The following is a 16,429-nucleotide window of genomic DNA, read 5'->3' on the forward strand; positions in this document are numbered from 1 at the left end:
TATGAGGGCACAGAAAATGGAGAAGAAGCATATGAGAACACGGAAAATGGAGAAGAAGCATATGAGGGCACAGAAAATGGAGAAGAAACGTATGAGGGCACACAAAATAGAGATCTCGATAAAAGGAGTTCAAATGTGGAAAAGGTGAACGCAGTAAATCCACCAGGTACACCTTCAGAAGGCAATATGGATGGAGATGCTGTAAACATCCCAGGGGCTACGGATACGTCTCCTAGAACAAATGATTATCAGTCGAATGACTTGAGTTTGAATAATGAAATACATTCTGCAGATGGAGAGTTTCGAGGTTCATATGAAGACTATAACAACTGCAATCGTGTGTTACCTTATAAAACTTATTATTTTAATGATATGTCATCACGTCACCCATTTTCTAATACGAAGCCATATCGAGCTCAACACAGTGAAGTACCACGTAATGATGATGATGATGTCAAGGATAAGGATAAGGCGTGGCGCTTATTTCATAGTCGCAGCTTAAATAGTCGTCGTTATACCAATGGACCATTTGTATCTTCCAGAAGCACCAAAAATGAAGTTTATTGTTGGGACCTGGGGGCTATTACGAGTGAGATGAGCCCCGTAAAGGATCAGACCGAACAGAAAGCAGAGAAAGACACAGAAGTTGATAAACGTTCCTCAACTCGGGAAGTCGTACCAGAGCAGAAATGTATAAAACAGGAAGAACCCTCTAAGAGAACACCCACGTATGAAGTTGTTTTTGAATCCATCCAGTTTGACACTGCCGATAAGACGCAAAATTCTACGACCTCTCCCGAACTCAGCTTGTCTGACTTGGATGTAACTTCCTTGTATGAGGCACTGGGATGCGATGAAGCCAACGGAGCAGCAGATGGGATGGGTTCTCAGCCACCTTCAAAGGCTGAGAAGAGATCTCTTAGCCCATCCCTTGAAACCAAATGGTTCATTGAATTTACAGATGGAATCCTGTATCAGGAAAACGAACAAATCCAAAGACTCTCTTCAGTTCGTAACGAATGTGATATGGACGGGAAAAATGCAACGACACACCTACATAAACATTCCGGCCCGGAAACTGATGAAAAGTCCAGAGAACTTGGAGCCGTACCGAAAGAAATAAAAACATCTACTGACGATCCAATTCTGCTTGAAGACCGAATACATTCATTGGTGGCAGTAACCGACAACGCTGGCTCCAAGGTCACTCTAAAGGAAGCTGAAAAGAAGGTCACAGTTAAGGACTCCGATGGCAAGATGGTTGATTTTGAGGCGGATGAAGTGTTACGCGCGAGCAAGGTGACAGCTGAAAATTCCATTCTGCTAAAAGAACTTCTCCAACAAGTGGAAGCAAGTCACAATGTTGCTCTTATCTTGGCTAGCACCAAGAACGCTCAGGATACGAGCTTGGGTGTTGCACAGACATTCATGAAAGCCATCATGGCAAAGCTTGCAAAGGATGAAGGGGCGAAGGGGCTCAAGTACCATGCTCATATGACTGCTGTCGCGATGCCATCACCTGACTCTGCCCGAGACTTGTTCGCCAGTTCATCTGCACAGGCCAAGCCTGTTCGCTTTGGATCGAACCCTCTGTATGGTGTCTGTCTGTTAAATCTCGAGGAGAAATCAGTGAAGAGCGAAAAGGACGCTGAGAAACTCCTGCAGGGTGCACTGAAGAAATCATCAGACACGAAGGAGACAGTTGTACTACATATGGTTCTTAAACGTATCAAGAAGTCGTCTGGGGGGAAGGGTGATGTCTACCTCTCGTCTGTCCTGTTGGTTTTTGTCCGGGAGAATGCTGATTATCTTGCTGGTATTTTTAACAAGGATGAGAAGGTCGTGCCTGTGCCTCTATTCAAGGATGTTGTCGGAGGCAGCTGTCGTTCACTTGTTGTTACTGCCCTCTCTGGGAGTGATGCTGCAACAGAGGCCAAAATTCTCAAGAATGCTGAAAAACTGCGTGGTGTGAAGACCAACGCTCCACGTAGCGGTAACCTTACCCGTTTTATGGAGTATGCGAGTGAAAAAGTGGCACATCTGGAGTCTAAAGAGAATAGAACTTCACGTGATCAACGTACCTTAAATATGATGCGCAGCATGCTTGTTGATATTGATAGGATTAATTCTGACTTAAAATGGAAACAGCTTGTGTACCCAGTACGATCTTTACATGAACTTGATGATTGGGCAAGCGTAAGCGAAGATGGGGATAAAGGTTTACTTGGGAAAAGAGATGTCTCTGAATCTTCCTTGGGTTCATTTGAGGAAAGGAATATTAATCGTGTTGCCGTGGTAGAGAATACTGGAGTTGACGTTACCAGTTCAACTCTTACTCTACGGAATGGTAAGGTTTACAGGATGGAAGAATGTATCTACTGCAAGGGTAGTGCAAATGATGGTGTGCATTCTGCTATCTTGAGTCGTCTAACAGAGTTGTTTTCTGCTGGAAACAATTTGGCTATTCTAGGCGCGAATATGTCATCTGGTGCTGCAACACAGGATCCACTGATTTGGAAGTCATTGAAAGATATTCTTAGTTCAGTTGTTGAAAATTCAATTCCTAATATAATAAATATGCTGACACTGCGAATGTGCCTTGTTAAGGGTCATAATGTTATAGGAGATTTGCTTGGTAGTGGAGATGAGATGCCGTTGTCACTACTTGTCTCCCCTTTATTCGGTCCTGTTGTGGATGGTATTGAGGTGAAGGAACTCAAGGATTCCACTGAAGTGGATAATATTATCACCAACGCATTACAAAGGGCATCAGAGTTAATGCAAGATGGTGCAGCTGTTGTGGCTATAGCAGTCCTCAAGCAGGTTCTGGATAATGATGTGCGGCTCGCATCTCTTTTTGTGGCCAGTGCGCAGAATTTGGATGCGTATTACTACAAAACAGGAAAATACTCTAAACACCCCCTTGCACTTTTTGATTCCTCTTTTAATAGCCCTTGTATAACTACTGCAGTATTGACATATGATTATGCTAATTCTGAAGAGGAAATTGTTGAAACCTCACTCAACCGTATGGAGAGCCTTGCAGTAATCAAAAGGCCCTCAATAAGACCGGGGAGTGTAAACGCGTTTATCAAGAATGCAAGATCTGCATTATCCAATCAATACAATGTGGGTTTTAATGGTTCTGAGCAGTTGGAGTTGGTTTTGGCTGATCATGAGCGGATGTTAATGAATCCCCTGAAAGAGAAACCTATGGTTTACCATCCAGAGCAGTTCAAATATCCAAGGATGAACGTTACTACGGTGGCAATTTTAAGAAAGAAGGTGGAACCCCTTTCAAGTGATGATTTTCCTAATGTCCTCAGTTCAGATTCTGAAGCATCTTCTGGTAAAGTGGAAGATATAGACTCTAATGTTGATGAATTCTTGACACTCTCTAATGGGGTAACGGCAATTCGTTCAGAACAGCTTCAGATTGTTGAATCCGTATTTGAAGGAGGAGGTAATGCCGCTGTGTTATTGGCAGGCATGCAAGGTTCCAATGTACCATCTCATGTCATAAGGCATATTGCACACAACGTTTTAGTAGATACGTTATCAATAAATAATTTGCGAATGTCTATGGTGGCTCTAAAGAGTGATGGAACTGCGAAAGACCTTTTGCGAGAAGGTGGTACTTATGAAGAATACACAATAAATGTATTTCCACATGTTGGTCCACTTCTAAATGGTGCTAACTTGGTTGTACCACCACCTGATGCAGCGAGCCTTGAGAAACATCTGGGTAATGCTTATCTGGAATGTATCGCGGAAAAGGCTTTACTAGTTGTAGTTTTCCTTAAGTACTCCACACACGAGACTGATAAATGTAGATCTCTAAGGTCTTCATTGTTGCTTACTTTAGCAGGGGAGGATCTGGAGCCGTATACTACGGCCCTTTCCCGGGAACCACACGGGTTAGGTATATTTCAGTACGCTCTTGCTGGCCCATGTCGCACGGTAGCGATCTTTGGACTAACAAAAATTGATGGTGAGGTCGCATCGGAGTTCATGAAAGTGCTTTGTAGATTGCGCTATGTTTTGAATCCGGTGATGGTGGAAGAGAATCTCAAAAACTGCGAGGAGACACCAAACTTAGTGGGTTTTTAAGAGAGCGTTGAACGGGGTGTGGGGGGAAATCATAATATGTGGTGGGGACAAACTGAAAAGAAAAATAAAAGAAGTCGTGATATGTGACGGTCGTCTATTTTTTTTTTTTTTTATTTTGTTTTATATTTCTTTGATTGAGAACGATAGGATTAATGCTGATTCCTCTCTGTTTTTTTTTTTTTTTGTCATTTCCCTTATTCCCCTTTTTTTTTTTTTTATTCCCTTCTTAATGTGATATTATTGGTATTTCATTCCATGGTTACCTGTACGTTGCTTAACTCACTCAACTTCTCTGGTGGGAATAGTGATTACAGTAGTGCAGCAATGTTGTATGTGAAAACGAATAGAGAACGTAAACAATGTGTATTAATTGTTATGCTTTCTTTAAGTGTTTCTTTTTTTTTTCACCTCAGGTGCATTTTCCTTTCTGTCCCTTTATATATGTTGATGGTCTTTCTACTTTTTATTGGGCCTTTTTTTTTCGTTTACTTATTTTTTTCTTTATTGTTTCGTATACTTGTGAGAAAAAATTGAAAAGCTTCGGGGATGTAGGTGTATAGTGACGCTTATTATTTCCCCCGAAGAAAAACGCACTCCAGAAATACAAGAGAGTAAAAACAACAACAATAAAGAATCTAAAGTGGTATGCCATTCTGTTAAGAATAGTTTCGTTGTTTTTGCATATTTGTGTATTTTGTCTTCTTGACCTCTGTTACACTTCAATTTTATTTGCAGTTGCTGATAAAGATTCTCTCACACCTTAAGACGTACATATGTACACAGAGGCTGTAGGAGAATATCATAATAAAATGAAAAGAATTTTTGTTGTGCTATATTGTTCTTTCACCTTTTCCTCCTTCTCCTCTATCACTCTTTTTTGCTCATCATCCTTTTTTTATTATTATTATTAAGTGGTTCTACTAGCACTACTCCCTCAAAAAGGAAAAGCAGAAGAAATGCGACCCTCTAACTCTCAACCACCACCAGGAGCGGCATTACAGCAGCCCCCAACAGGATCAATTCTTCAACGTCAGAGTTCCATTCTGAAAAAGGAATCAGAAGCGAATGGCCCCACTACAACAACGGGTGGGTCAGGTGCTCCGAGGGGTTCTGCACCTGTATCTACTTCCGTCGGGACCAACGGTGCAGCAAATCAGCCGGGCAGTATCCGACCATCAAATGGTTATCCAACTCAAGGTCCTAACCCTGCAGGGCAATCAAATGGAAGAGCTCCACCATCAGCTGCCTATCCAAATCAAGGTCCTAACCCTGCAGGGCAATCAAATGGAAGAGCTCCACCATCAGCTGCCTATCCAAATCAAAGCACTGCCCCAGTAAACCGTGTGTCACAGGGACCAGCATCAACTGGTTATCCAAATCAAGGTCCTAACCCTGCAGGGCAATCAAATGGAAGAGCTCCACCATCAGCTGCCTATCCAAATCAAAGCACTGCCCCAGTAAACCGTGTGTCACAGGGACCAGCATCAACTGGTTATCCAAATCAAGCTCCTAACCCTGCAGGGCAATCAAATGGAAGAGCTCCACCACCAGCTGCCTATCCAAATCGTGGTGCTGGTATGGGTGGTGTGGCCCCGATGCAAAACAGGCCAGTGGGAGACAGCACGGGATTGGGTCGACAAGGGTCATTTAAACAAGAAGGTTCTTTCCGCGGTCCAGGGGCTTTTGGAAGTGCATATGCTATGCCAGGTGCGAATAGAGATAGTTTCTATGGTGGATCAAAGTATGGCAGTATGGGCCCTGGTATGGGTGGAAGTATGTACGGTGCACCTGGAATGGGTGGAAGTATGTACGGTGCACCTGGAATGGGTGGAAGCATGTACGGTGGTGGATCAAGGATGGGCAGTATGTATGGTGCACCTGGAATGGGTGGAAGTATGTATGGTGCACCTGGAATGGGTGGAAGTATGTATGGTGCACCTGGCATGGGTGGAAGTATGTATGGTGCACCTGGCATGGGTGGAAGTATGTATGGTGGATCGGCATTTGGAAGTATGGGAGGAAGTATGTACGGTGGTCAGGGAATCACAGCGCAGTGGGGAAGTTTGGCCAATATGAGCCGAAATTCTTTAGGTGGGAGTATGTATCGCAACAGCAGTCAGAATTTGAATCTTATATGTCCCACTATATCCTCTATTAAGGACCATGTTGCACTACAACGAAGTGCCAAACGAGGTGGTAAAGTTACTACACTTGAGAGTAAAGATGCCGATGGTAAACCAATATCAACTGGCACAGCAGTTTCATCACTTATTGTTCGAAAATCGAGCTTTGTGAAAACTGAGGATGGGAAGGCAAATACATCTGAACGAGGGATTACGAGGATAAATACAGCTGACCAAGGGATCACGAAGGCAAAGGTTCCTGCAAATTACAATATTCATTCACTAATTGTGGTTGAGAAGGGAGCTGATCCATCGAAGAAGGTAGTTGTTTCTGTCAAAAATCCCAACACTATCACGTTCAAAAGGGAAGACGGGAAAGAGGAGTCATTTGAAAATGATGAGTGCCTTCTGCGTGATAAGAAGTCAAGCACCATAAACTCAGTACTTCTTCTTGATCTTCAGTCCAATTGGTTCGCTGGACACACCTCGGGACTCCTTATTGGTGCAGGGAAAGGTTGTGGACAAGCATCTGTGGAGTACACAAAAGCGTTTCTCGTGCAGTGTGTGGAAAAACTGGAGAAGGAGGAAAAAGAAAAGTCTACAACCTTTGATATCACTATTACAATGGGTATGGTGGAATCCTCTGACCGTATTCGTGATCTCCTTAACCCTGATAATAAAGACTATGAAAAGATGCAACTTGGTTCAAGTCCAGTATTTGGACCTTGTCTATGTGGTATGAAAACAAAGACTGTAACTTCTTCAAAAGAGTTTGGAAAGGTGTTTGATGAAGCTGTAAAACGCGGTGAAAATGAGAAACACATGATTATTGGTTTCTTTGTGCTCAAGCAGATAAAGAAGAGCAGTACAGAAAAAGACATCTACCTATCCTCACTTGCTCTGGGAATGGCCAGGGAGGAAACTTCACACTTAACTGGTCTAAGAGAGAAGAGCAAATCAGAACCATGTGTCCTGTTTCGCTACGCGGTGGGTGGTGCTAGTGTAACAGTAAGTGCAGTTCTTCTGTCAGATCAAGATTCTGAGTCACGTGGCTGTCTCGAGATGGAGCGTAAAATGCGAGAGATAAAGAACACCCCACCTCGCAGTGGTAACATCAGACGATGCCTGGAGATGACAAATAAAGAGATAAGCCGACAGAAGGATAAGTTGGAAAAGGCCAGTGAGAGTGAGAAAAAGTCAATTGAGCGTATTGTGGATCGAATGAAAACTATGGTGCAAGACTGTGAAGAAATGATTTCAAAACCGGAAAAGACAGCTCCGAAGGGATACCCCATGGCATCATAAAGGGGAGCAAAAAATCTCCTGTCTTGGAGAAAACCCCGTGAAAGATAATAAAAAAAAATAAAGAAGCAGAAGTAAGTGAGAAATATTTTTTCTTTGGTGGTGGTATGGTCCCCTCTCTCTCTCTCTCTCTTTATATATATATATATATATATACTTACATATATATATATACACACTAATATTATTATCATTGTTATTATTATTAATATTGTCATTGTTATTGTTATTATTTTTGGTGGCAACCTGTTTTTTTTTTTCGCAGTGTTTTTCCTGGATTGTTGCCCCCCATTCATTCAAGCTTACTTTGTGGGGTGATAATACGAGGGGAAATATGTATTGCAGCCCATGTATGCATTTTATTGGTTTCATTTATAGACCTGCCTCATTTTCATTGATATTCCATTTTCTGTTTTTCCATTTTCCCGAATGTGAGTATGAATTTAACGACCATGTCAACTGTGGAAAACGGAAATAATGTGGCGTAATTCTTTAGGGCTGGAAGATGGAAGAAGTTAAGGAAAGAGATGAAAAACATACGCCTAAAAGACGGATATATATATATCAGTTTTATTCTGACCAGTAAGCAGTTGAATGACGTGGTGAAAAAAGCCATGAGGGGAGAAAATAATGAAGTAAAGGCGCTTCAAGATGTGAACAGGATAGGGCTGAGACCTCTCCACACACGTACGCAATTACATGCCTTTTTCCTTCTTTTATTTCCAACTGCTACCATCAGATTCGCCGCCAGTGCGATATATTTTTTTTTGTTTGTTTGTTTGTTTTAAGCTTCACTTGCTTTTAATGGGATGTGAATTAAAAGAAAAGGTTCTGGGTATAGTGAATAAATAGAGAAAATGGTTTCGTAGATTACCCTAAAAAGAAAAATGCGAAATGAACAAAAATTGCTCCCTTTGATACCAAATTCCTTTTTTTCTTATTCTGCCCGGCCTATTTTTTTTTTTTTTTTCGTACGGACAAAAAAAAAAATGTTTTCTTTTGTAAAAAAAAAATTTCTGAAGTAAAAGAAGGAATAATCACTGCATCATGTGTTAAGGTATATGCTCCTCTCTGTCATTTTTTATTTATTTGTTTGTTTTGCTTTGCCTCATCAAACCTATTTTACATCATGTTTTTTTGGGGGGCGGATCTCATCATAATCCTTTTGCCCCCGGTGCATAGTTTCACTTTCAGTTTCTAATTGTACCAGATTTTTTTAGGGCTGTGTTGTTCCGCTAAAAATGTCAAACTGTGGTGTTCTTATTACTTGGGTTTTCACGCCATTCTATACAAAACTCTTCCGGATTCTCACTGTTTTTTTTTTTTTTTTTTCTTGCTGGTGGTAAAGTATAGCTATTTAGCCAAGAGTTAGTGTTCATACAAGCCTTACATCCTGAAGGAAAATGAGTTCTAGGCCAATTGGACGTACATCAAGTACATCTAGACCTGCAGGTAGTTCCACTGTAGGGTCATCTGCTTCTCGTCCCACTGCGGGAGGAGCTGCTCCGCGTTCCAGTGTGGGGTCATCTGCTTCTCGTCCCACTGCAGGAGGAGCTGCTCCGCGTTCCAGTGTGGGGTCATCTGCTTCTCGTCCCACTGCAGGAGGAGCTGCTCCGCGTTCCAGTGTGAGTGGAACTGCTTCGCGTCCCACTGCAGGAGGAGCTGTTGCTCGTCCCGCTGCAGGAGGAACTGTTGCACGTCCCACTGCAGGAGGAACTGTTGCACGTCCCACGGCGGGAGGAGCTGTTGCACGTCCCACTGCAGGAGGAGCTGTTGCACGTCCCACTGCGGGTGGAGTTGCTCCGCGTACCAATGGTACAGGTGCGGTTCCTCCACCTAATTCTGTGGGTGCCCCGCAGTCAGGCAGTTTTTACGGAGGAATGGGCCCACGTACTGGATCAATGGGAGGCAGTGCATACGGAGGAATGAATGGTCCACAGTCAGGCAGTCTTTACGGAGGAATGGGTGGTCCGCAGTCAAGCAGTCTTTACGGAGGAATGGGCCCACGTACTGGATCAATGCGAGGCAGTGCATACGGAGGAAACCCTTACGGGGCGTCTGGTATGGGAGTGGGTGGCCCAATGGGAAGTGGATATGGGGCATTTGGTTCAATGAGAGGAATGAGTAATCAAGGCTCCATGTACGGTATGGGAGCTCCTACGGGAGGTTCTATGTACGGTATGGGAGCTCCTATGGGAAGTATGTATGGTATGGGAGGTCCCATGGGAGGCTCTATGTACGGTATGGGAGGTCCCATGGGAAGTATGTACGGTATGGGAGCTCCTATGGGAAGTATGTATGGTATGGGAGGTCCTATGGGAGGCTCTATGTACGGTATGGGAGGTCCTATGGGAGGCTCTATGTACGGTATGGGAGCTCCTATGGGAAGTATGTATGGTATGGGAGGTCCTATGGGAAGTATGTACGGTATGGGAGGTCCTATGGGAGGTTCTATGTACGGTATGGGAGGTGCTACTTACAGCAGCATGGTCAATGCCGCAATGCGTCGTGACAGTTTTCTTGCCCGTAACAATCTTGTTCAAGCAAAGGTTGCTCCTTTGGAGAGTAAATCGAATAAGAGTAATGGTACTGTTGGTGACAAGACTACGAAGACTGATGGTGACAAGACTACGAAGACCGATGCTGACAAGAGCACAAAGACTGATGGAGATAAGAGCACAAAGACTGGAACTTCTACCACTGCTGGTACTGCTTCTTCTACCACTCCTACCGCGAGTTCCGCTTCTAGAGAAGTGAAAAGTGGAAAAGAGGAGGAAAAGGTCACTCCAAAGGTAATAACCTCAAGTTCTCTACAGGGGGACAAGAAACCCTTAAACGGAAAGAGCTCAACTACTGAAGAAACCAAAAAGTCAACGGATGCTGGGGATGCAAAGGATAAGAAAACTGAATCTAGTTCTAAAGATAAGGTAAAGCCCCCAACAGATACCAAAATCCACACTCTTGTGGTTGTCACCAAGGAGGGTTCAAGCTCTTCCTCCGCTGCTCTTAAAGTGAAGGACGCCACCACATTGACTTCAGAAAAGGATGATTATACCTTTGACGAGGTTATGGTTCACACAGACGTCAGCAAATATGCAGAGGCTGTCATGCTCGAAGATCTACGCCGTCATTGGTTGGCTGGCCACAACAGTACACTCCTCTTCGGAGCCTCAAAGGGTCAGAAGGATCAATCCCTTGGATTGGCAGAGGCTTTCCTATTGAATGCTTTGAATAGGGTGGAGAAGGAGGGCATAAAGTTTGATGTCAACATAAGTATGGCAGGATTTAAGAGCAGTGATGAGGCGAGGGACCTTCTTAAGTCAGGAGCCTCATACGAGAAGGTGAAGTTGGGATCCTCTCCTGTCTTTGGGCCAGCCCTTGCCGATATAACCACAAAGACCGTCACCAAACCAAGCGATTGTGTATCCACATTTAAGGAAGGAATAAAGAGACTAGAATCATCAAAACTCGCTATTGCCTTCTTTGTACTCAAGCAGGTAAAGAAAGCTACTTCTGGTGAAGAAACTGTCTATCTTTCGTCCCTTGGATTTGTATTTGCTGGTGAGGAACTTTCGCACTTTACCTCTCTGAAGGAAAAGAGCAGCTCGGAACCATGCACACTGCTTCGCTATGCTGTTGGTGGTGCTAGTGTAGCGGTTTGCATGATTGCTGTATCAGGTGATGGAAAAGAAAAGGAAAGTGTAAAAAAGGCACTCGAAACGGCAAAGGCGATGGGACAGGTGAAGAACAGCCCACCACGCAGCGGTAATGTTAAGCATTTTGTGGACTTCACAAAACAAGAACTCCCAAAACAGAAGGAGAACGCAGAGAAGAACAAGGATGATAAGGCAAAGTATGATGCCATGCAAAAGATTACAGCCCGCATGGAGAAAATGCTGAAAGACGCTGAGACGCTAATGGCTAAGCCGATGGATACAAAGCCAACCGTTTATGGCTGATGTGCTTCCATACGGCAAGAAAAAAAAAAATAGGAAGAAATTTATTTTTAAAAAATGATTCATATCTTTAACATTTATATTTAATGAAGGAAATGTATTTTTTTAGGTTTTTTTTCCGTAAAGGGAGTAATGTCTCATTGTTTTCAATTTGTTTTATGGGGGAAAAAGAAGATTTCCCTGTGGAGAAAATAAGAAACTGTGCAAAGGAAAGTAAAGGAAGGGCTCTTTTCTTCCATTTAGCATGATATTGGTCTCTCATACGAATGATACTAACATGTTGTGTATTTTAAAGCTTGAATAAGATAAGCGCATACATCACTTTCCAGTTCTTTTCCTCGTCAGTGAGGAGTACATTCGTTTGCCCAATCGTGTTTAATGATAAAGTACACGAAAACAAAAAAAAGAAGGAAAGAAAAAAAAAAAGGAGTGCAGAAACAAAAAATAATAATAAGAATTTTTTTTCTTCTATCGTCTATAGGTATTCCTATTTATTGGTAGAAGTGAGTCTATGTGTTTAATTTAAATACAACTACCATTTACTTCTTGTGTCTTTTTTTTTATTATTATTATCTTCCTTTATTTATTCCTCTCCCTTTCATCGTATGTGTGTACCCCTTTATTTAATGAACTTGTAACACACTGAGTATTTATTGTCGTTTTTTTTTTTTTTTTTAACTTTTCTTCTTGGCAATAAAATTTGGGAGCCCCCCCAAAAAAAACAAAAAAAAAAAGCATTTGTTTATGTTTGTCATTTTTAACTTTTTCTTTCATTTCTCTTCCCTTATTCCTGTTTGTTTCTCTATCTGTTTTTTTTTTTTCGCATTTTTTTTTTTTTCTCTGACAACCAGAAATAAAATAAATAATTGTGGCGAAAAGAAAAAAAAAAGGGGTGGTATGATACTCTGCTTTAAAGTCCCTGAGAAAAACAGTGAATTGTGATATGAAAGGGGAAAACAGTTCAGAATGAAGGGGGAATATTTGTTATTGTTATTGTTCTTTTTGTTTGTTTTTTGTTTGTTTTCAGAATGGTATAGTGAAAAAAAAGAGGAGGGAATCAAGGAAAAATGGCAAGAAGTCATATTTTTATTGTTATTGTTGTTGTTTTTTTTTCTTGTCAGCAACCTCTCAGATTTTGGAGTGTCTTCTAATGACTGGGCTCTTTGTCAAAGACCTGGTCACTCAGAAGGACAACAATGTGCTGCGTTTTTTTTTTTTTTTTGTTTTTGTTTTTGTTTTTGTTTTTCCTTCTTTTTTATCCCCTCTCTCTCTCTCTCTCTTATGTATTCCCTCTCTATGAATAACAGCAATTTTTTTTTTTCGTTTTGTTTTCCTCCTTGACGGTGCATGACGTAAGCAAGACTGACAAAATAATGCGAGGAAATAAAGAATTCTGAAATCATTAAAGATAAGAGATGGGAGGAGAAGAAAAAAGAAAAAAAAAAAGAGTTTTTGAGAAAAGAAATGGAACTTTATATGTTCCTACTGGGCAAAGGGGTACTTCATTGGATTCCTGTAGATCTAATATTTTTTTTTTTCTTCATCGTATGTCTTGTCGAAAGCAATCCAGAGAGAGGGCGGATAACGTCTCTCTAACACTCCTCCTGATGTGTATTTTTTTTGGTTTGTTTTTTTTTTTTTTTTTTTTTTTTGGTTTTTCTTCTACATCGTTATTTTCTTACCCATACACTAGAGGTATGGTGTTCTGCTATTTGTCTGTTGAGAGGAGTGAATACCTGGTGTATTTGCTATGGGGTTCAGTTAAAGTGAAAAGAAGAAGAAGAAGAAACGAGAGACTTTTTTTTTTTTTTTGATTTACGCCAAAATGACTCTGCGTAGTGAAGGTAAACCACTAGATATGTAAGAAGAACAGATCTCTATGTCTCTAGTCTCTAATAATATAGATCTAGGGAAGATATAAGAGAAGGTGAGTGGGAAACCTAGCTCGTCTAGCTGGTGTTGATTGTAAAGATTACTCTCTTGTGATTTATATTCTTCTATTTTTGCCTCTATAACAGTACTGATTTGGATTATGATGATTATTATTATTATTATTATTAGTATTATTATTATTATTGGGTTATTGTTATTTATTTATTTTCGTGTATAATCACCTCTCTGTGTTTCTCTCTCCACTTTGACAACTTTTTCTAAAATGATACGAACTTGGTAACTAAAGGTGATAATAATTAAAGAAAAAAAAAGGGTTAAAGAGACAATATCGGAGAAATATGCCCTCAAGAAACCATTCTACGAAACACAAGACATTAAAAAATCAACAAAGTGGGCAGAAGGATATGGTTACAGGTAGCAGTCCACCATATGCAGAGATCGCAAGCCCGTATTTACCATCACTTCAAACTCATCATGGCTGTGGAGATAAATCTACTAATGGGAGAACGAATGAAATGGGTAAAGAGAAACAGAACTCTAATTTGATGAAATCACGCAATACTTCAACTTTGACGATGGAATCGTTTTTATCGCCACATGAGCTTTGTTTTAACATTCCGAGTGGAATTAATAGCTTTTCGCATCAGTTTTCAATATTAAATAGCAATAACTTTTATGAATACGGCTTTTTTGATTATGGTGATTATGATACGAAAAAGACAGATACCGTCGATACTAAACACTCCATCACAAGAGAACCCTGTGATGATTCCACTTGGGGGTCTCAACCAGAAACTCCAACTGATCTCTTGTTGTCTTATTCACACTCATTAAGTGAGTTTAATCGTACTCCATACGACGAACCTACAAACCAGAGTGATAAGGGGGATGATGTGAATATACAAACTCCATTACAGAAAACAATCTCTATTATAGATTATAGTGAAATATATGGTGAATTTGGTATGTCCTCCACATGTATTACAGAAGTCTTCAGCGAACCGGTACCACCACCAACAACAACAGGAGCACCACTCACTCTACATAAGTATAAAAAAGTAGAAGAACCACAATTTGATGATAATGATGGACAAAAAACAGTAATTCCCCAGATATTGGTTTCTGAACCTCCGTTAAGAAGGTCTCGTGGTACTTCATTCTCTAGGGGAATTTCAACACGTAAAGTCACCTGGATAGAACCACTTCCTGAACTTAAATCATCAGCTCCAAGTCTCCCAAAGCCACAGAAAAAAAATGTCTCTCAACCGATAGTTTCCTCTAAAGTACCACAGACCTTACCTAATGTCTCTGACGGGAAGAAAAAAAAGAATAACTTTAAAATGCGGAGATTCCGTCGCTATGGTATTTGCATAGAAACATCCTCTCGCAGTAGGAATAACAGGAATGTAGAGTTCCGTCTCAAGTTAGTTACTCTTATTTTATCGCGTGGGAATGTGGAAAAGGAAAAAGAAGAGGAAGAAGAAGAAGAAAAAGAGATCTTAAGAGGGAATGATGATGAGATGGAGTCGTTATTGGAGTCTAGTGTGGCCTCCAGTACTGTGACTGTTATCCACCAGGGCGAACTCCAAAATGGTTGTCTAGTCGAACTAAAGGCAGATTACGATTTTGATGAAGTGATTACTTCTACTAAGATTACCCGTTCCATCACTCTTACAAGACTCTTACAACTTACCCATTGTGGTATTCCCACCTTCATGCCGATTACTTATGCCTTGGGATGTCATTCAATGGCGACGAGATTATGCCGTAATGTTCTCAGGGAATTAGTACGACGTTTTCGGGATGGAACCAAACTGGACAAGACAACATGTAATGTATGGATTTCACTCTGTGCAGTGATGAGTCCCTCTTTTGCTGTTGATCTCCTCCGTCATTCAAGAAACCATGATGATGTCGTGTCGTTAAGGAATGGTTTTATAGCTTTTTGTGGTCCTTTCTTTATGGATATGATATGGATGGAAGTAACGTCAGAGGTTTATTTTTTAAATTTAGAAGATATTATCTTGCGAGAACAACTTCATAAACCGGATGGTTTAATTATAGGAACACTTCTAGCGAGAGAGTATTCCCCTGGAAACCAAAATAAGGGATCTATGGAAACATTATTGCTTCCTAGTTTTACTTTTTCATTAACAAGTAACCCGACAGTTTTCCCGACTATTTCTGAGGCAAAGGCATCGCCTTTGCAGTTTTTCTTAATGAGTGCATTTAATGAAAAAGTAACAACACATGTAACATGTGTGACCGATAATAGCGCAACTTCATATCAATACTTTGAGCATGCCATGAACATTCCGCAAACTATAAATAAACCTCTGTATATTTACGATATCAATCGCCAATTCAAAAGGGCAAATAAATACCTAAAAGGAAAAAACTTATCTGATACTAAAGATTTGGAAAAAAGCAGTGCTTCTTTTTCCTCATTTATGAAGGCATATAAGAGTGCCAAGTCGATGCTAATGAACCCGGAAATGATTCCAATGAACTGCATGAAAAGTATCTTCACGAGCCCTTTATTGGAGAAACCTGACGTTCATAAAGAAGAGAGAACACTTCACAGAAAGCGCTTAGTTGAAGTGAAGAGTAGTCATGATCATATTCTTGAAACTGAGATGCGGTTAATTAGGGGTAAAATGTCACAGCATAAGTTTTACAAGGAGGAAAAACGTTCTCATAAACTTCCACCATTGGTCCAATCCCGATCACAAAAATAAATAATTGATCTACCATATATATATATATATATAATAGATCAACCATTTATTTTTATTCTCTTTCTATATTTACTTAACATTACTGAGCAGTGTTTATGCTCGCATGCCTTGGTTAGGACATTTGATGGCTAAATGTTTTTTTTTTTTTTTGTAATATTTTGGTGCTGTGTTTGGTTTTTTTCTTATTTTCTCTCTCTTTCTTCGTTGTTACTATGTGTTTTTTTTTTCCTTACGTTGTTTTTGCTTCTTGGTTTCTTCACCACGGCAACAGGTGAAATCGTATCGGGAAGAAGAATGAGGAGGTGGA

The 16,429-nt window shown here is 40.8% G+C and overlaps 4 protein-coding genes across 4 annotated transcripts; all 4 read left to right on the forward strand.

The window, feature by feature from the left end:
• Positions 1-4,110, forward strand: TM35_000232240 (uncharacterized protein; the record flags this gene model as incomplete). The annotated part of the gene is made up of 1 exon (XM_029027464.1): positions 1-4,110. A coding segment is annotated over one exon (4,110 nt), but the record flags the coding sequence as incomplete, so codon positions are not given.
• Positions 4,111-5,066: 956 nt separating this feature from the next.
• Positions 5,067-7,538, forward strand: TM35_000232250 (uncharacterized protein; the record flags this gene model as incomplete). Its single annotated transcript, XM_029027465.1, has 1 exon — positions 5,067-7,538. One exon carries the CDS (start codon positions 5,067-5,069, stop codon positions 7,536-7,538), a length of 2,472 nt encoding a protein of 823 aa, XP_028881320.1.
• A 1,400-nt stretch (positions 7,539-8,938) lies between these two features.
• TM35_000232260 (uncharacterized protein) lies at positions 8,939-11,494 on the forward strand (the record flags this gene model as incomplete). Its single annotated transcript, XM_029027466.1, has 1 exon — positions 8,939-11,494. The coding sequence occupies one exon, from the start codon at positions 8,939-8,941 to the stop codon at positions 11,492-11,494; it is 2,556 nt and encodes an 851-aa protein (XP_028881321.1).
• Positions 11,495-13,722: 2,228 nt separating this feature from the next.
• Positions 13,723-16,122, forward strand: TM35_000232270 (uncharacterized protein; the record flags this gene model as incomplete). Its single annotated transcript, XM_029027467.1, has 1 exon — positions 13,723-16,122. The coding sequence occupies one exon, from the start codon at positions 13,723-13,725 to the stop codon at positions 16,120-16,122; it is 2,400 nt and encodes a 799-aa protein (XP_028881322.1).
• Positions 16,123-16,429: the final 307 nt, after the last annotated feature.

The sequence above is a fragment of the Trypanosoma theileri genome, assembly GCF_002087225.1.
Source record: "Trypanosoma theileri isolate Edinburgh chromosome Unknown TM35_Tth_23_V1, whole genome shotgun sequence".
NCBI classification, from domain to species: Eukaryota; Euglenozoa; class Kinetoplastea; order Trypanosomatida; family Trypanosomatidae; genus Trypanosoma; species Trypanosoma theileri.